Source organism: Poecilia latipinna, unplaced genomic scaffold, assembly GCF_001443285.1.
Source record: "Poecilia latipinna isolate Pla-1442-1.1 unplaced genomic scaffold, P_latipinna-1.0 Scaffold654, whole genome shotgun sequence".
Classification (NCBI taxonomy): domain Eukaryota; kingdom Metazoa; phylum Chordata; class Actinopteri; order Cyprinodontiformes; family Poeciliidae; genus Poecilia; species Poecilia latipinna.
Genome location: NW_015113270.1, coordinates 111,591 through 132,150, shown reverse-complemented (window position 1 = coordinate 132,150; position 20,560 = coordinate 111,591). Strand labels below are relative to the sequence as shown.

Genomic DNA, 20,560 nt, shown 5'->3' with positions numbered 1-20,560 from the left:
TGTACTGCCAGTCACTCACCATTCTGTCTCTTTTACAGCCTTCTCAGAAAGCCACCCACAAGAAGCAGATTTGTTCCTGTTTACACATTCATGCTGTTGAAAATAAAACATTTTTATTATGTTGGATAAGTTTATGGCTCAACCAAAATGCAGACAGGAAAAGGAAAGAGAAGTGTAAAAACTTACAAACAGATTAAAGAGAAGAGTAACAGGGTGTCATGGATTCAAAATGAAGTGCAGCGTAAGGAGTCAGCAAACAACAGAAGGCTTAAATATACTGAGGAGGGAGTGGAAATGACAAAGAAACCAGAAGAGCTAATTACAGGTGAGTGGAAGCAGCTGGGGAGGAGCAGCTTGGGCCAAATGAGGAGATGATGAACAGCTGGGAGAGACACGCAGAGTAGGAGGCGGAAGGTGAGGTGAAAGACAAACAAGTAAAGAAAATGAAAAGAAAAAATAATCTAAGGAAACAAATCAAAAGTACAAACAATGAGGCTAAATGAATTGATACACAATGGTAAGAAATAATTAAAAAAACAATAAAGAAATAATCAGAACAGAAACACAAAAAGAAAGTTCAAACACTTGTAAATTATGACATTTCAGTGTCCAGAAACAAGAAAACCTAGAATCAGGCCAAATTTCCACTGTTGTGTTATGGAGAAGCTTTCTATAATTTTAATGCATTTCCAATATTTTAATCATTTGATTAAGTTGATAAATATTATTATTATTATTATTGTCTCTGGAACCACTTAGGGCCTTCTCTGAAATCCATGACACATTTCTCTGGCCTTGTAAAACCTTAAGACATATTTATAAATCAGCTAACATGTGTTATAAGTAAATAACCCAACGTAGCCTGGAACACATGGGAGGAACATAAGTACCTTCAGGTAATGTATCCAGCTTTTATTGCATGTTGTTTGCATGTGCTTGTTTTGCATGGTGTGTTGCTTCCCATGCTGTTTTTTCCTTTTTTTTTTTTGCTTCAATCTGCTGAGCTTCAGCCCTCACACACTTTCCCTGTGAATGAGTGCCTTGTCCCTCCATCATATCTGCTGAGCTAAGACTGAGGAAGAAGGAGGCGTAAAAGGAAACGTAATTAAGCCTGCAGATAATTTTGATGACAGCAGCAAAAACGGGGATTCGGCTTATGGTCAGTAATTGTGGTCGGGACACTTTGACCCCTGCTCATGTGCAGAGTGACTAAGAGGGATGAGGGTGGGGCGCAGTGTGTGTCCCGGGGGAGGAAACCAGCTCTGATCATATAGAGAGCATATGTGAGATGGACAGTATAGCTTGTCTCTGCAGCACATTGATAGTTGCAATTGACAGATGGTCAGTGAAGGCATGCAGAGTTCAAATATCAATGTGGAAAGGAGATTTATTGAAATCAAATAAAATATAGAATGAAAGTAAAATTTAGAAGAGGTTTCCAAATGGACTCGTCTCAATTCGTTTTATTTAAAGTGCCAGCTCACTGTAAGGACCCCATAAATAAGTTCATTCCTGGGGATTTAAAAAGGACATTTATGGGTAACCTACGAGTCTCACACAAGTAACCCCGTAATTTTGTCAGTTACTCAGTTTTTAATGCCATTGGTGTCTCATTAGTAATATCCAGCGTTAGGCACACTTGTGCTAATACATTAATGTGCTAATAATGGAGCTAACTTTCTGGTTAGCATGTCAACGTTTTAACTGATTTTAAAACTGTTCATCATACTTAGATTTCACTAAATTGAATTTTCTAAAAACTAAATTCTAAAGTGTTAATTTACTTTGACATTTTGTAAACTTTCAGTTGAATAAAGTTTGACATTGATGTTGACGTTTTGTTTAACAGCTGTTAATTAAAGTAACTTACTACTTAATTACTTAAATAGTAAGGTATCGGGAACCATAATTGTAACATTTGTTCCATTTTCAGCTGCTGCGGTTCGCTTTCACACTGCAAACCAAATCCTTTGAGCAAACTGTTCCCCTCCTCGCCTGTAGTGGCGCTGCACCAATCTCCGCTAAAGGAAGCCACACAGAAACCTCTAAAGAAGACAATGAGCCCAACTTCCTTCTTTTTTTTTGTGCCCAACTTCCTTCACAAAATGTAAACATAAATGGAGTGACGTCAGAGGTTAGCGGTTGTAAAATTTCTCTTTTGTCTGGTTAAAACCACCATCGAGCCATCGACTCTGGTTGTAGTCCACTTCCTGCTTTTGGAGCGGTTTGCGGTCCGCTTGGCATGCAGTCGAACCGCACCAGAGTTAACTTCAACAGAACCGAGACCGAGGTTTGCAGGACTTTTTGGTCCGCATCAGACTTCAATTGCGCAATTTTAAATATTAAGTGATTGAGTAGCCTTTTTATGAAATACTTTTTTTCTTTACTCTTATTTGAGTAAATTCTTGGATGGATACTTTTTACTGTTACTGTTGAGTAAAGACATGTTACAGTAGTGCTACTCTTTCTTGAGTAAAATTTTGGGCTCTCTACCCCAAAAATGCGTTACGGAGAGGGAAAAACATATATAAGTAGCGGAACCAGCCACACTATAAAAAAAGTGTGACTTGAAGTCTGGTATTTCCTGTTTCACTGAAGTTCAGTTCAGGAGTTTTAGTCTGAACTGAACCTGATACGTCATGTTTTCTCTGTTGCTCTTGAATTGTCTCTTCTTTTGTCTTGGTATCGGCTCCTTGTCTTTCTTCTTCTTTGTTTTCAGTTTCTTTCTGTTTTATCGATTCTCTACACTGCTGCCAGTATTTTTTTTAAATCTGCCTTTTCAGTCAACTCTGTGTTGGAGTTCTCCACCTTCACTGGGCCACATTCACTGACAGGTTGAGCTCTGATCAGGTTGGATTGCTTTCTTATAATTTACAGTAGTAAGGCGCTCGTATATCAGGCCTCAGGGCTTCCAGCAAATGAAGTTTGGTGAGCGTGGATTGTATGTGTTCAGTGATTGCACATGATGATAAAGACAGAAGTCTTTCCCTTTTCTTTTTAAGTTTATTTGTATTTCAGCAGCAAGACAGTGCAACGTGCTTTACATCATGAAAACATGAGAACTGAAATGGCATTTTGTCAAGTGCTATCGTTGAAATCATTAATACACATCAAATATGTTATCAATGTTCCTTTTATTGTGGTTCAAAAGCAACTCTAAACAGGTGAGTTTTAGTCTAGATTTAAAGGAACTCAGTGTTTTGGCTGTTTTGTAGTTTTTTGGAAGTTTTTTCCAGATTTGTGGTACATAGAAGCTGAATGCTGCTTCTCCATGTTTGGTTCTGGTTCTGGGCATGCAGAGCTGACCAGAACCAGAAGAGCTGAGAGGTCAGGAAGGTTGATACGTCAAAATGTATTGTGGTGCGAAGCCGTTCAGTGATTCAAAAACCAACTAAAGTATTTTAAAGTCTTTTCTCTGAGCTACAGGGAGCCCGTGTAAGGACTTCAGATCTGGGGTGATGTGCTCCGTCTTCCTGGTTTTAGTCAGAATGCCACCAGCAGCGTTTTGGATCAGCTGCAGATAGAGGATTGATTTTCTTTTTTTTAGGCACTAACTTTTGCAGTAAGCAATGCAACTGGACACATTTCTCCAGATCTTGCTGAGACATTAGTCGTCTAATTCTAGAAATATTCTTCAAGTTACAAAAGGCCGACTTTGTAACTGTCTTTATGTGACTCCGAAGGTTCAGGTCAGAGTCCATCACTACATCCAGATTTCAGGCCTGGTGTCTAGTTTCGAGCTGCAATAACAGAAGCTGAATGCTGACTCTTAATCGTTTCTCTTTAGGTCCAAATGTGTTTCTTGTCGTTAAAGCGGCACTTCCATTTCCACATGCATTAGATCTGTCTGTAATCTGTGGCGGTGAACTCTAAAACAATCAGTGATCATCAGTGCAGAGAGATGCTGCTGCAGGAGGAAGAGCCCTGACTTCTTGGGTCTGCTCACACACCCTCACCTCCCGCCCCTCCCACCTCCTATCACGCTCACCGAGGTGTCTGGTGACTTTGGCCCATGTTAATATGTTGCTCCTCCCTGAATGGCGAAGGAGATGAGGAGAGAGGGAGGTAAAGAGGAGAAGCTCCTGCCCACCACCATCATGTCCCCAGGGGCCTTCAGCCTGCTCGTGTGCCTGCCCCTCCTGCTGCTCAGTACAGCTGTGGCTCCCCATCAAACCCTGACCAGCTGGAGAGCAGTGTGGGGAAGCTCTCCACCACTCTTCATTAACTCTTCATTAGGTGAAACCCTCAGACACCAACTCCTGCTCCCCTCTCAGGCGATACTTCCCTCAAAGAGATGGATGTGGCACCCAGGGCCCTGGCGCTCCTCTCCCCCCTGGTGCTCGCCCTGCTCAGCCTGTCGCCTGCACCCGCCTTGGGAGGATGCCCGTCTGCTTGCCGGTGCTCTTTTGCCATGCTGCAGTGCCTGGAGCCCAATGGGATAAGCAGCATCCCGCCACTGGCGCTACAAGAGAGTGAGAACGTGACGGAAATGTGAGTATGGACTCTTACCTGAGAGAGCATGCAACTACATGATTTAAAGTTATCTTGAAGTTTATTTCTCCTCTCTCTGACTTCTAGTTGGTGCTGAAGTTGCTCAGATTGTCTTAGTTAGATGTCTATGCAACTTTTAGCTGTGATTTGATTCTCATACTTTAGTTTTGAGTTGTTTAAGAAAGAAGAATCTTATTGTTTTGTAGCTTAGTGGATTGATAATGTGTCAGTAACTCTTGGTGAATGATTATGGAAACAGAAGATGATCTACTTTCAGCCAAGAAGAGTAACTTGACATGTTTTTTTTTTTCTTAAGTCAGACTTAAGGTTTACTTTGTGTATTTTTCTCACTAACCAGTAACTTTTTATTGTAGAAAACTCTCATTATTATTCAAAAATCAACTTGCATTTAGAACAGTGCTCCTTTATATCAGACTGGAGGTTAACCTGCATATTAAAAACCAGTATTGTTGTGTTTCCTCAATGTAACATAAACTCTTTGTTACCCAAGATACATGGCTGTGAAGTTTATGCAAGGAAAGTTTGGTTGCATTGACCCGTTTATAGACAAGGTTAATGTGATTAACAGTAAAATAAAAAGTGTAAAACAATTACACTTAAGGTGTTAAATGGAACAATAACATTAAAGTTAAGCATAATTAAGAAGAAAGACATTATAAACTGCAAATTTAACACATAACCAGTTTGAGACATGATGAAAACAACCTGACCCTTGACCTCTATGGGAAAACAGTTCTGTTTTCAGTCCTGACCTGAAGGACTTTCGTCCCTCTGCTGTTGGGACAAACCTGTAGTTACTGATGATTTGCCTGAAGGGTTTTTCAAAGTGTTGCTGTTAGATATTAATGAGATTTCAGCTCTGATTTACCAAAGAAACCCCCCTCTAACTCTGTCAGATTGATCTTAGTATTTCAGAACAGACTTTTCTTTTTATATTACCAATGTGTAACTTTTATCAGGTGTAAATTTGTAAAAATTTGGACTTTTAACAGGAATTATGACAAAATAATGCACTTCATTTGCATTCATAAACAACATATTTGTATTTAAAAGCTATTAAGTTTCTTAAATGAACAAACCACAACTATCTGCATCTTAAAATATGTGATTTGCCAAAACCAAAGAGAATATTTAACATTTCTATTGTTTCAATGTGAATTTGATCTTTGAAGTTTCTAAGCAGAAAAAGGATGATCTCTCATTGTAAAGGCTGGTTTACGTTGATGTCGGTGCATCTTTGCAATCAAACATGTCAGTGTTTCTATAATTACCTGCCTGATGGACAGATTAACCGCAGTGGGAATGTGTTTGAATAAAACCCGGCTAAGATTGGAGACTTTTCGCTCAGCAGCAGCAGCACGTCTGCAGGCAGAAGACTGTTATTTAACGTCTGCTTTTTAAAACTTTGCTTGGAAAAAGCAGCAGAAAGTGACCACCTGTGATTTAGAGAGAGCTGCTGTATTATTAAGCAACCCACCATCAGCTCCAGCATGGAAAACTAAATGTCAGTCTCTGCACCGACACGCTGTTCTCTCTTTGTTCCTGGACCCGGATTGGAGCAATTAGCACTTGTTAAGAAGGAACTACATTTGTGAAACGCTTTTTTCGGCAGAGCAAGTCAATTTGCTGCCAATTTCTTTCACCTATATGCCACTCTCTTCCTCTTTCCTCCTCTCTCTCCTGCCTCGGAGGTATTTCCTTGTATCTGCAGCCCGTTTCGCAGAGCTCAGACTCGACAGTCTCTCTCAGATGTTCAATCAATAAGAGAGCGGGCTACTGTTTACCGAGCTGCTCCAACATGCCAGCAAACAACAACACTTCTGCGTACTGGCAGTGCAGGGAAATAAAGGCGATGCGTGGAACAAACAAGGGCCCATTAGCTGCAAAACAGAGACCGAAATTTATCATACGCAGAGTTGTAAATTCAATTTTGTGAATTGCCAGTCAATGCCCCCACCCAGGAACAATAGATGATATACAACCCACTTGCCTCAATCCAATAAGTAAGGCTGACGGGCGATCCTGGGCCCACCTGCCCTGTAATCACATTACTGCAGCGTGGGTCAATCAAACATGAATATAAACGTTTTGTGTGTGGCAGCTGACGATCAGGGAAGTGGAAACTTGAAACAATGCCACATGTTGAAAGTATAGCAAGCACACTACAGACAGTATCTGTATTCATGTAATCCTTTCATATCTGCCTTCCTCTCTCCACACTTCAGAGTGAGAGAAATGCAGGCTGCACCTTCAGTCAACTTTATTTATAGATCATTTCAAGCAGGGACACATCCCAAAAAAAGAGAATACAGGCAATATCTAAAAAATAACCCAACATTTAAGTGTAACAAGGAAATATTGGCAGCAAAAGCTAGCCTAAAGACAGAAGAAAAATGAACAAATCTACCCTCTGATGTGAACTAATCCACAACAGATTTTAATGATCAGTAACTTAATGCAAAGAAAACAAAAAAGAGGCTTTGCATGTGAAATTAGTGAAAAACTCAGTTCTCCCAAAGCTCCTTTCATGGGGTTTAAGAAAATCTAATCTAACTGATAAAATGCTTTTAATTACCATCAACAGAAACACCTCTATTAAAAACAGGTGTGTTTGAAAAGAAGTGTGTGTGAGCACAATGCCATGATGGGAAGACATCAGCAATGAGATTTAAAAGCCAGTTTTTTGCATTTCAGTATTCCTCAAACTATCTGAAGCTCTGCAGACCTAATTTAGCAAGATAAATATTCAAGTTCATGATAGGACAGTATTGTTCACAATCTAAAGTTGCATTTTTATAAACCAAAAAAAAGAAAAAAACTTATGATGACTTGGACTTATTTGGAAGGCAGGAAACTAAATGCTGAAATTCAAACTAAAGACACAGATTTAAGGGTTTGTACAGGTTTTGGATTGTTGCCTTTATTATTATTATTATTATTATTATTATTATTATTATTATTATTTTCTACATTCCTTATTTCCTGTTTAAATTTGAAGGATCATTTCCCATGTTCAGTTTTTATTGGTTCGCTTCAAGTTCTCGTCCCACTCCAGGTCAGGAGGTCAGACTCAAACCAGGGCCTGTTTCCAAAGGCCGGTTAGAGTTTTACCCTCCTCCTGATCTGCAGCATGTTTCCTTTGTTATCTGGAATAAAACCACTTTACATCTCCAACTCTCTGCTTTCCTCTCAGTAGTTGTGTCGGTGTCCTTGGCAGGAGCTCTGGTAAAGATTCAGTCTGTGTTGTTTAACTCTCTCACTATGAGCTTTATTGAAACATTCTACACTCTGTGCAGTTTCAGTGGGATGAAAAACTGCAGATTTGCTTCATATCTGGGCTTGTTGTTAGCGACTGATGAGTCAGGGAGTTTGTTTTCTTCACCTCTTTGACAATTTGTACTCATATCTTATTGCCAAACTTGATCCTCGTATCTCTTCCCATCTGTGAGCAAAGAATTTTTTAAAAATAATTTCATGAATTAAACAAAAAAATTTATTTCATATGATCAAACCCAAATTATTCAAATCTGACAGTTTTAGGGTTAAAATTATAATCTGGTAATCTGTATGCCTTTGTGTCTTGGTGTTTCTGGGTTTTGATTCTTTGGGGTTGTTGGTTTTTGTCAGTCATTGTGTTCCATATTCAGTCCACTCTTTTAGATTGTGTTTCTTGGTTCTTCCATGGGTTTTTGTTCTCTGAGTATTTGGTTTAGATTGTTCTTTTAGTCTTTTGCTTTTGGTTCATGAGAGCCAGAACCTTCAGCTTTCATCAGCTGCCTGCTCTCCTGTCAGCTGTAACTAGTTAGCAATCAGACTGACCTGTTTTCTATGTGTTTTACCTTTTTGGGTGAGGGGTGTTCTTTTTGCTCTGGACTCTTCTTGTTAGTCTGCAGAGCAGCATTTTGTGTTTTTTGATGAGCTCCAACTCTTTCAGTTTCAAAAACGTCTTTGCCATCACCCTAATGTTTAACTCCCTCCACAGTTTTTCTATCTAATAAATTTTGGGGTCTTCCTGCTGATGCATTATGTTTATTGGAGTCAAATAACTACATTTCCTGATAATAAATGTAAATTATAAGCTGTGAGTACAAAACATTCCCTGATGGAGGAAAATTGAGATATATTGTTACAAAAATGGTTGCAACATTATTTCTGAGACAAATGAAATGACCAAAACTGCAAAGATATGCAACGATGAAGAGGCAGTGTGACCAGAAGTTATTCTCCATCACTGACCTGTTCAAAGACAAATACCGATCTCTTTAGCTGAAAAATAAAGTCAGAAGTCAGTCTTTTGGTTTTTCAGAAAAGCCAAACTAGAACAACAAGAACAAACTTCATCACACTGTTGTATATCAGCGTTGATAGACATGGTGGCACAAGAAAGAAAATTCCCTTACAACACAAATTAATGACCAGAAAAAGCAGCTTGGCACGGTCCTGTTTGTCTCTATGTTAGCACTGTGGCTCTCACAGATCATGTTTAAAAAGCTGATTTAATTAAACTTATTATGTGATCATTTCAACTAATAACTGTTTGACCTCTTGGTGGGACTGATGGAGCATTACAGTTAATTACAAGATTTGAATATTGTAGTTTAATGTGAAAGAAGTAAAATCATTGGAAACCAGCAGCAGAGCACTGTGAATTACACACAACATATTCCAGGATTCATAAACTATTCAGAACAGAAGCACATCAGACATTTTGATGAAATCACCTCAGTTTCCCTGCATTTAGGCCCATCTTATACGTTGTTTTTTTTTTTAAACCCCAAGCTTACATGGAAAGGTGGAAAAAAGTCTGAGGGCAGCTTAATGAAACCTCTAAAGGTGATGCTGAGTTGAGTTGGCTGGATGTTGGGTAAAACGGCAGGATAGATGGTCAGTCCTTACTTCCATAGGGAATGTACAACTGGATATTTTCTTATTCTGTCAGTCTGAAAAGGATTTGCTGATGTTGGAAGTTATTTTTGAGATAATTGTCCAACTTCCAACATCACAACCTGTGTGATGAAGAATGTTGATATTCACCAGATTAGTCCATATCTCAAATAGTTTAAGCAAAAGAGCAAGAAAGAAATACTTTTCTGTTCAAGATTCAACACTGCTCCCCTTCTGAAACCTAAAAGTATTTTATAACAACCTCTTACTTTAAAGTTTTCATGCATATGTTTTCTTCCTCCAACAAGAGTGATGTATTATTTTTCTGCCTGCTCTTTTATACTCTGACCTATTTTCTTCCAAGTCTGAAGTGAACCTTTTCAGTTGTTTGCCCAAACTAGACATTGAACTCAAAAAAGCCTCTTGTGTTGACTGTGTACAGTACTTTGTCCTTCTCAAGAAAATGTAATAATTGCACTTTTTAAGTCTTGTACTTATTTTTTTTTTCCCATTTGCAAAGGGTTCAACCAAACGACAACAAAAGCTTAAGGCCATGAGAAATTGTGTCTTATCTCCATGTTTTCTATCTCCCTCTGTTTTTTCCATTTAATTAGCTACATTGAAAACCAAGCAGGTCTGGAGAACATAACAGAGGCCAACCTTGCTAACTACAAAGAGCTGAAAAATCTGTAAGTAGTATGTTTTATTTTCCAAACTAACAATGAGGGTCAAATTCTGAGTTATGTTCAATTCTCTCAGCTCTGAGAAACCATATAAGCTTTTTATTAAAACTCTGGTTTAATACATTTACTCAGTATCTCTTATATTCACTTAAATACCACAAATGTTGGATGAGGTCAACCAGAATGCTTAGATTGTTGAAGTTCATGTATTATCTTTTCATATTTATTTTTCTCTTCTCAGAACCGTCACATCATGTAAACTGAGGTTCATTTCTGCGAACGCTTTCCAGAACAACCAGAAGCTGCAGTATGTGTAAGTGTCCTCACTGATGATGAAAGATGATGTGCTGCTGTTCTGCTTGTTCAACCCTACTGGTCACCCCTTAAATGTTCACTTTAAGTCTGTCTGCTCTTCTAAAATTATGAACTTAAATTCTGTAATTAAAAAAATGGTTTCTTGATATTTAAGGTTCTCAGACAGATTTCTTTCAGAGCTTCGGTTTTTTCATCCAGGATTATCCAAGTAAAGGGACTAAATGGGAAAACATGTTTTTCATGCATCAGTTTTCTTTCACTTCACTTTGTTCTTATGTAGCTCAGATCTTTCAACTTGATAAACACACAAAAATGGAGAGTTATAAATATGCAGGACACTAATAATCATTAAATAAATAAACAGGTTATTAAGTTGTTGGCTGATAATCTGGAAACTGAGTTTATTTTAACCTACATCAATATTGTCTTCTTTTGTTTTCCTTCTGAGCCGTCTGGCCTCCCATCTTCACTGAAACATATCAGATGAAACCACCAGGTCGGTGTATTCATGAACAGCTGATGCTTATCGGCACCATCTTGTCCTCATCGTTTTACTGAGCGTGTGCAACATGTCCAGTGCTGTTCCTCTGAAAGACAAGCGGGTTTTCAGATGATGGTCGGAAAGGTGCAGGGGAGGGGTTGGGATGCTCAAGAAATTGGAGAAGACATCCACCAGTCACCTTTTACTCGCTCACTTTGGCGGATCATCGACAACTGATGCATAATAAATACACTCCACTAAGGGTCCATTATCACTTAATCAATATTTCACTGTGGGAGAGGGGCCAGCCAGGCTTGGCTGGAAGTGTGGGGGTTTCTGAGATGGATGTATTTCTAAGATTAGGAAGGTCTGAACCTACAAAAACTGAGCTGGTTAAATCATTGTCTCCTTCTGCGCTGATCTACACTCAAACCTCCCAGATTTGGTAACATTTCTGCAGAAAGAGATGGAGCTGCTATTCCCGGCTCCGCTCTCCCCCTGTGGATTGGAGGAGGAATCGAGCCAGTAATGGATAAGCCCCAACGGCTAACCCATCTGACATGAACTTTTGGGAGCAAGGAAAACAAATAATTGAACCCTTGGCCCTGTCACAGTGATTATGTATTGGTTTCCATGCGCGCTCCCCAGTGTGGCTTTCTGTCATCTTCTGAGGGAGGTTTATTTACAGCCTCTCAAAGTCTGAGGATCATTTGAGCTCTGCTGTGATGATATTTAAGTGGCCTGAGAGGATTGACCCAAAAAATATGTGGCATAGTGTCAGTAATAACACCAGAGAGGCACAATAGTAAATGTTTTCTTCATATTAACAAATTATGTATATGCAGGACAAAAAGATGACAATTACTTTAGTGCAAACATTTTATTCCAAGCAGCTGACTTTTCTTTTTATACATTTCAGGTTTTCTGTTGATTTTTCAGTGTTTCTCTTTTTTCTTTTTTTTTCCACTTACAGGAGTCCTTCAAACTTTCCTTTTTAAAGTTTTCAGACTCAAATATGATGTTTCCAAAAGCTCACACTGCAATCTTTGGGCCATTGAAGCACTTGAAGGTGCAAACTAAGGATAAAGTGTTGTATTATATTTTATACTCCAAGAATGAAGATTCAGTAACTGACCCTAAATGTATTTTGGATTTTTTAAGTAAGAAACTAAAAAAAATAATGACTAAACTGTTAAACTGAAAGGTTAGTGCAGGTAACCAGTGAATGAGTTCCTGGTGTCATTTAAAAAAAATATTTTTTAAAGTTTATTATTATGAATGTGGAAAAATAAAAATGTTTAACATTTAAATTTTAATAATATGTTCTGACCCAAAGACCCCAAGCTTGTTTTGTGAAGACAAATTTAATCATGAAAATAATCAGAGAAATTCAGAACTTGAGCTTCTATTATATTGAGGCATAAGAGCTCCTGATAACAGTTTTATCATATTTTTCTAAAGAACATTAGATCTTAAGCTCATTGGACGTTTATAGCAGTTTCATAGAGATAAATATATTACCCATGTTTCTGTCCCATACTTATATTTATAATATATTTATATATTATGACTATAAGAGGAGTTCCAGCATTTATTTTTATCGACTTAAAGCACTGACCATCTTGACAAATGTTGAGCTTTTTTTGTTACAAAAACAGTGATAAGTGTGTTATAACTACAGTAATAAAGACAACTAACCTAATTAGCTTTAAAACAATTTATTTAAAAAAAAAACTGATTTTATGTTTTTTAAAATTTCTAATATGACAAAGAGTCTTGAAGCAAATGTTTTGGCTTTAATTATTAGCATAAATAGCAACACGTTACCATTGCGGCCCTCTACCACCACTTGTTCGCTGTGTTTTATAATAATAAAACATGTTTATTATTGTTAACTCTTTGGTGCAAAAAACTGATTGAAAATCAATTAATTTACTGCATGTTTATGTCTGTTAAGGCTAAGAACGGAAAGCAGCCCTTAAACCATTCAGACTACCAACACAATAGAGACACAATTAAAACTGTCAGATGACTTATTACCCCTCGATAATAACTCAGAAATAGTCCAAATAGTTTGGATGTATTCTTATTTCTTTCCTACTTGTGGAAAGTTTCTGTTTATATCATGGGTTTGTTGTGCCTTTTTATACTAAAGAAAAAGATATAAAACGTCTGATATTTCACAACGAGATATTAACATTGATGGAAAAACCTTACATAACCTTGTATTAAAGCAGAAAGTACGGCGGCCACCGTAAGAAAGGCTTACAGTATCAATTATGCCGCATGAACTGATCAGTAGATTATTGCGAGGGAACGCAGAACCTTTTGCGAGGGAACGCAAAAGAAAAAAATTCCCCATGTCCCCTGGAGGGCTCCGAAGCACTTGCATACTTTTATATGATTCTAGCTTAAAAATTCAGAAATAGGAATAAATTAAATCCTACAAAAACTGATACAAATTTTGAAGGATGAAGAGAATCCCGTCATCCTTCAGTCAATCCTCTACTACAAGTTTTTAGTTTGTAACTCCATGGGAATCACTTAGTTTGAGCTAAATTACTATTTTATGTCAGTTTTATCTTTACTGATTTAACACAACAAATTGACAAGTAAAGTAGTGAGAAGTGATGACTTTACTCCTGTAGTGCCAGCATTATAATTTGGATTAGGTATAAACATTGCTGGCATTTCATTTGTATTCAGAAGTTGAATTTTTATGTTCAAACTCGGAAACAATCAACTGCACTGAGTTCATTGCGTTATTGCTGACATATTTGAGTCATGATAAAAGTTCGAGATGGGCTTTTTTCCAAGCGCAGTTCTGCAGCAGAACAGCGTTACTCTACCAAGAACTGTTTGTGACTGAGGACTAATTACCTAATGCACTGAGCAGTGAGCAGAGGTGTGCTGCGGTGGGCTCATGAGCGCTGGTCCCGGCCGGTGTGAAGTACTTGCCGGGGTAATTGATCAGAACCAATTTGGATGCATTAACGTTTTCCACTGAGTGTAATTCGAAGCAGGTACACATTGTTCTGAAGGTAAGCAATCAGCTCCCAGCTTGACTTGACTCCTACACAGAACCAGAGTTGAAAAAACATGACAGAGCTCGCTCCTTTCATTTTGTCTTCTTGGAAAAATTTATATTTCTTGTGAAACCCACAAGGAAGCAAATGTTGAAAAATTAAAAAGAGGAAACTAAGGGTCTTTCAGTTGATCTTTTTCTTTCGTGTACCTCTTTGAAATGACTGATATGTGCAGGCAGGGTCGTAACTTGCAGCGGTTTTGTAAAAACTTTTGCGTTTTTTCGCTTTGTTTTGCAGGAACTTGGCATCGAACTTTCTGGAGCACATCAGCTGGAGAGTGTTTCATTTTCTGCCTCTGCTCAACCTGTGAGTCATCTTCAAATTCTGCAAAAGTTAAACTGAGCCTGACTCAAGGTGTCAGAAAGAACATTTATTACTTGTGAATGGAAAATTAACTCTACCAAACTACCCATGCCTCTTTTTTAATTTCCCTCCAAACAGTGAGACATTCTTGTAATTTTTAAGGGATTACTGGTTGATGAGGTTGTTTCTTTTGACTTTCTTCCATCCATCCATTTTCCATATCTTCTTATCTGTGCAGCAATACAGGGGAGCTGGTGCCTGTTTCCAGCAGCCTTTGGACCTGAGGCGGGGTTCACCCTGCACAGGTCACCAGTTCATCACAGACATTTGAATCATTAAGTGATAAAAAGGCATCTCACTTCAAATCAGTCTAGTGCATGTTGAAGGTCATGACTTAAATATGCTAACAAAACCATGTCATCTGCAAAAAGACTAAATGAGACACAGAACTTCCCAAACCAGCCACAGCTTGAGATCCTGTCCATGAACACCACAAAAGGCTTGATGATGAAGGGGAATCCTAAAAGAATCCAACCCCACCAACAAGTCAGAGCTCTTGCTTTGGTCATAAAAAAAGAGATGACCTGTAAAATCAAATCTGGCATCCGACTCACAGGACCAGTCCACAAACTCTCTTTAACTGGACAAGCAAACTGCCACGAAAAAGGCAACGTAAAGATCTGAACTATTGGATAAAAGTTGCTTCTGCTGTATCTGAGGTTCAGTCGTCATTTGGAGAATTCTTTGAAACACCTTTGATCAAACAAGTGCAAAGAGAAAATGGTTTCTCATTCAATGGATTATAGTCTATTTCTTTCAGCTGATGAAGGCAGAATGCTCCTTATTAGTTAGACATGAGTCTCTACTTCAAGCGGAAGAACAGCAAATATAAATGGTGGGAGGATGGAGCTGGTGAGTCGGATTGGAGCCTCATTTGAGGTTCTGATTAGGATACTACCTAAATGCCTTATTTAGGTAGTATGTTGGCAGTAAACTCTGGTGGAGACTCAAGTCTTCCTGGAAAGACCTTCAGATCAGTAAACATCTTGGTATTCCCCAGGAGAAACTGGATATGTGGGTGGTTGGATGGATGAGGTTACTGGAAAACATTTAGTTGTTTGAGCTCTTGCTGCACTGAATAATTTAAATCCTTATTTGTCAAATCTGAAGCCACCACCTGTTTGTGTACTTTTATTTTTCAGGATTTTAAGGGACAACCCTCTCATCTGCTCATGTGACCTCTTCTGGCTGCAGCAATGGCAGAACGAGGATCGTGGCGATATCGACAGCCAAATGCTGTTTTGCTTGTCCAACGATGAGGAATTTCCCCTCAGCTCTTTGGTGATCGATAATTGCAGTGAGTTGTGTTTTCATTCTGACGCTTCACATTTCTCTTTGTGGTAATCGCACCATGTGGGAATTATCCTTTGATGGTAGGTTTGATCATCCATCGCTTAAAATCACAAGCCCTGATCCAGTACACTTGAGAATATTAACTATTTGTATTTCAAAACATTTTCCAGTTTACCAGGACAGTGCTAACCCATGCTCATCCTGCTTCCTGTGCTGATCCCAGGTTTGCCTGAGGTGACCATTAACCCACCACAACTGAAGACCAGAGAGGGAGGAAACCTCATGTTCGAATGCCATGTGACGGGAAGTCCCACCCCCAAAGTGATGTGGCAAACAAAAGAACTTGCATCTAACTTTACTGTCCAGGTAGGAAGGATTTTTAGGACTGCTAGCTTTGTTGAATTCAGTTTTGGAGTCAAATCTTGAAGAGAATAACTGGAAGGGAAATGTCATTTTAACCAATTATGATGCAGCTGCTTTTATGTTAGTCAAAAGAAGATTTTTCAGTGCTGCTTTCCAAGCCCTACCACAATAATGCTGCTTCTTAGAGAAGCAATGTTTTCTTTAATTTGTAGCAATCTGTAGAATGCATTTCTGGTCCTATACCAACTTTCAGACTGGCTGCTACAGGTAGCATGTATATCCAGCCTGAAAACTTAGCTTCAGTCTCCCAGCAACCAGCACATCCAGTTCTGGGAGCAACTTGTAGGGTTGTGCTCTTTTTTGCCCTGCTGTAGAAGGGACTTCAGCATATGCTGGACTCCATGTTCAAAGACTTGGGTGCATAATTTATCACCAAGAACATGATAGCTTTTTTATTGCAACTGCATGATGAGATTCTTTATCAGGGGAAGTCAGAGCATTGACCAGCCATGTTGCATTTCTCATCTCTGGTGCCAAGAGCAGTAAAATCACATAGTTGGGGCGCTGCCAACCCATTGTGGGTCTCATGAGGTTGTAGCCCTGGCATGAGGCCAATGTGGCCAGTCCAGTTTTATGCTCTCTGATGTCTAAGCCACACAGATTTGCATGTGCCCTCAAAGAGGCCCAGTGGATCAGCTGCAACCGCTCTTCTTCTGTGCATCACTCTGAACCCTGATGCACAGAATCTATGCTGACAGACTTCTCCAACGTCTCTGCAGAAGTGACATTCAGAGAACTCGTACACGCTATCAGGACTCTAGATCATCCAGAACAGTCCTAATCTGGTCAGAACGGATGTAGCTAATACAAGGTGCAGAAAATATGTTCCCTCAGTGTGAAGCTGATTTCAGAAAATTGCAAAAAAAAAAAAAAACCTTGACTTTGTATTTTAAATCGAATGAGGAATGATGCATTTAGGATCATTTGCTAAAGCTGTTTCTAATAAGATAAGATAAGATAATTGGTCACTCATGGGAGAAAATTGACTTAGAAAAGTGAACAAGGCTGCATGCAGTACAACTAAGACGAAACAACAAAACAATAACTTAAACTTACATTCATAGAAATGTTCAAATTTTAATGAAAAAAAAACAACATTGCTTGAAGTCATGTTTTGGGTCTTAAATCACAGAGGGTGCAGGTTAAAAGTTCAAGATAATTATTAATCAGTAATATTAAAACATGTTATGACTCAAAAAGCGACATTTGTCTTTTGTAATTCAGTTACAGGAAAATGTTTTTATTATAACTTCTTTCTCCTGCTGCTGTCAGAACAAAATTAAATGTTCTCTTGAACAACTTTCCTTTCTCTAAAAGTGACCCATATGTCTTTATGACTCTGTGTCATTTGATTACTGCAGGAGATAATCACGGGCTCCACGTTAACTCTGGTGCTTCTTCTCACCAACGTCTCCTTCAAGGACAACATGCACAACCTGACATGTGAGGCTGAGAACCAAGCTGGGCCCAACGAGGGGATGGTGCAATTGGACATTGAGTGTAAGTGCCTGTGAAATAAAGCGCTGCGCTCCTGAAAGCTCACGAGCTCAATGCAAGTCGACGGCCTTAATGGAGGCGAGGGCGAGAGCACACTGGGATCATTTTGTTGTGCAGGCGGGGTGGACGGTTGTAGAAAAGAGAAATGCACTGCGCTGATTTCTTCTAAATGCCCCCTCTACAAATATGGGTACCTACGCACCATGCTTCTAATGGAGCTCTCTGTCCTCTGCCACTCAAACCGGCGACTGGTGAGAAGTGTTAAAATAATATGAGTGAAGAGCTGCAGGTACAGCTTGGCGTTTAATGTAGGGATCCAATAAGAGGACAAAGGAAGGTGAACTTACCTCATCTTGCTCTTTAAGAACTCCACCACCTTATCTATTCTGCACTTTTAAATTACAGATGGAGCTTGACTCTGAGGGTCTGCTGCTGTTTTCCGCTTTCAGATGCATTAGTGCATCTGGACGGTGAGCAACACCAAGGTGCAACAGCAGCCAGTAGTCCCACAGAAGACAGTCAGGTGCATTAGCAATACATTACTGCAAATACGACCCAAACAATATCATATATCTCCAACTCAATGACACTCATTAGAAAATAAAGCCAAAACGACAGGGGCGCCAATCAGCTGTATGAGCATCAAGGGACAGATAATGAACTTCAGGAAAATGGGGCGGATAACCCGCCCTCAGATCTGATTTAAGCTGGTGCTAATGGACTTTTCCCTCCCAACTCCGGAAAACCGCTTCTTCCACGGTGATTGGCAGTCTGTAAATGCGTTAGTGCCACTAATCCATCAACATGAGGCCCAATGGTGGACAGACACTCGTGAACCGCTGGCCCTTTAATTACTTCTAATTACCTCCCAGAACAGTGGGAGTTTATTGCTGAGTGGCTCCTCGTGCCATTGATTCATGCTACACATGTGGCTTTCTTTTCATAGCATCCCTGCTCTGAATCAGCCAAGTTGCAGCGTCACTTTCATGGAGTTAACACAAACTTACTACGGACACAAATATCATCATTTTAGTGTTTTAATTATATATTCTACATCTTATCAGTTTGGAAGGATTATGCAGCATCTAACTTTCATGATTTTTAAAAAATAAGTTTGATTTAGTTGTAATATATATAAAGAGTTACATTTATGCTTACAGGATCAAATATATGCAAACATCTGCCACAAATGAAACAAATATCCCACAGCAAGTCTCACCAGAGATACATGCTTTTTGTAGCACTGTAAGACTTTCTGATGCTACTCTGGCTGGATATTCAGTCTGAGTGTTTGCCCACCAACAAAGATCTGCCCACCTGGACGAGCTAAATGCCCTCTGGGCAGTTGTTAAGCTACATATTTAGCTTCAAATTAAATATTTAGCTCAGAAGTAAATGTGTCAATAATGTACAAAAATTCACTTGCTGATAAATGGAAGTGTCTTCTCAGAAAAATCTTACAAACCTCTATATAAACTCCTGAAGTGAGCTGGTGTAGTCACTGTTGTATGTTTTAAGATGAAATATTGTAAATGTCGAAAGGAAAAAAAATGGTGATGAAAAGTTGACATGAGCAAAGATTAAAGTGAGTCAGTCGTGCTGTGACAGGAATTTTTCCACAATTAATTGTGGCACATCTAAATTAGCTCAGTGTCTAAATCTGAAATGAGGTGTGACAAGCAGCAGCTAAATTAAATATAATAATAGCCTTTATTTTATCCCCTGTAGCTTAAGATCAGAAGAGACTGCCAGTGATTGATTAGTCAAATATGATAAATAGCAGTAATTTCCACTGCAGTGCAATAAAGGGGCACATGGGCCAGTATCCCCCTTTTAACAGCACTTTCCGGGTCAGAGTTGCAGGTTAAGAGCAGCACAATCTCCAGGGCGAAGTGAAGGGTCTCTGCTTGCGTTCGATCTAAATGGGGCCATTTCCTGTAACTTCTAGTCCAGGAGACATATGCATAGAGCTTCCAGGTAGTTTTTGTGGTTGGGAGCACGACGACGACCAGGATTTATTATTCATGGCAGGTCGTCAAAGGTTTGCAGTTCAGATGGAGAGCATCGATTCATGGAAACTCAGAGGGAACGAACAGTGTGCAACTGTGTTCTGGATGATAAAGTAATGGAAACATTTACAGCTCTGTGCAACTGTTTATCGGTGACTAAATTCCCAAAAAATTGGGAGTTGTCCAAACAGCATCTTTCTTGGAGAAACGGATGAGACAGAAATACTGAGTATCATAAACAAAATGGTGAATAAAAAATCAAAGGATTGGGTAGATATGGATATGAATTTTGTAAAGGAAATTATGTCTTATGTAATTAAACCATTCACCTACATCTGTAATTTGTCATTATCAGGAAAATTTCCAGACGCCATGAAAATAGCAAAGGTAATTCCCATTTACAAAAATGGTGAGAAATGTATGTTTAGTAATTACAGACCGATATCGTTGTTACCACAGTTCTCAAAAATTTTGGAGAAACTATTTGTAAATAGATTAGATACCTTTATAGACAAAAATAATATATTATGTAGCAGTCAATATGGATTTAGAGCCAAAAACTCGACATCAATGGCCCTTATGGAACTGATGGAACAAATAACAACTGCTATTGATCAAAAACAATATTGTGCCAGCATTTATGTCGATTTAAAGAAAGCATTCGACACGATTGACCACAGCATTTTACTCAAAAAACTTATTAAATACGGAATTAGAAGGCCGGCATTACACACTTGGTCTATTGTGTTGAGGTATGGGGAAAGGCATGTTTTACTAGCATAAAATCGGTTTTTGTTTTGCAAAAAAGGGCAATAAGAATTATTGCTCGAAAACATGGCAAATATTCAACAAATACATTATTTTGTAATTTGAGGTTATTGAAATTCTATGATTTAGTTGATTATAATATTTTGTTGGTTATGTATAAGGCACACCTAAAAACATTACCCTTAAACATCCAAAAAAAATTTGAAAAGAGAGAGAGTAGTTATAATCTTAAGGGGACACAGATTT

General features: G+C 38.8%; 1 protein-coding gene across 1 annotated transcript in view; it reads left to right on the top strand.

Annotated features, from left to right (window-relative positions):
- The window catches only part of ntrk1 (neurotrophic tyrosine kinase, receptor, type 1), a 49,214-nt gene that overhangs the window by 5,035 nt on the left and 23,619 nt on the right, over nt 1–20,560 (top strand). Inside the window, exons 2-8 of the mRNA XM_015043876.1 lie at nt 4,275–4,491; nt 10,011–10,085; nt 10,321–10,392; nt 14,199–14,267; nt 15,467–15,621; nt 15,841–15,983; nt 17,402–17,540. Coding sequence (XP_014899362.1) covers nt 4,275–4,491; nt 10,011–10,085; nt 10,321–10,392; nt 14,199–14,267; nt 15,467–15,621; nt 15,841–15,983; nt 17,402–17,540 — 870 coding nt within the window. The remainder of the gene's footprint in view (nt 1–4,274; nt 4,492–10,010; nt 10,086–10,320; nt 10,393–14,198; nt 14,268–15,466; nt 15,622–15,840; nt 15,984–17,401; nt 17,541–20,560) is intronic.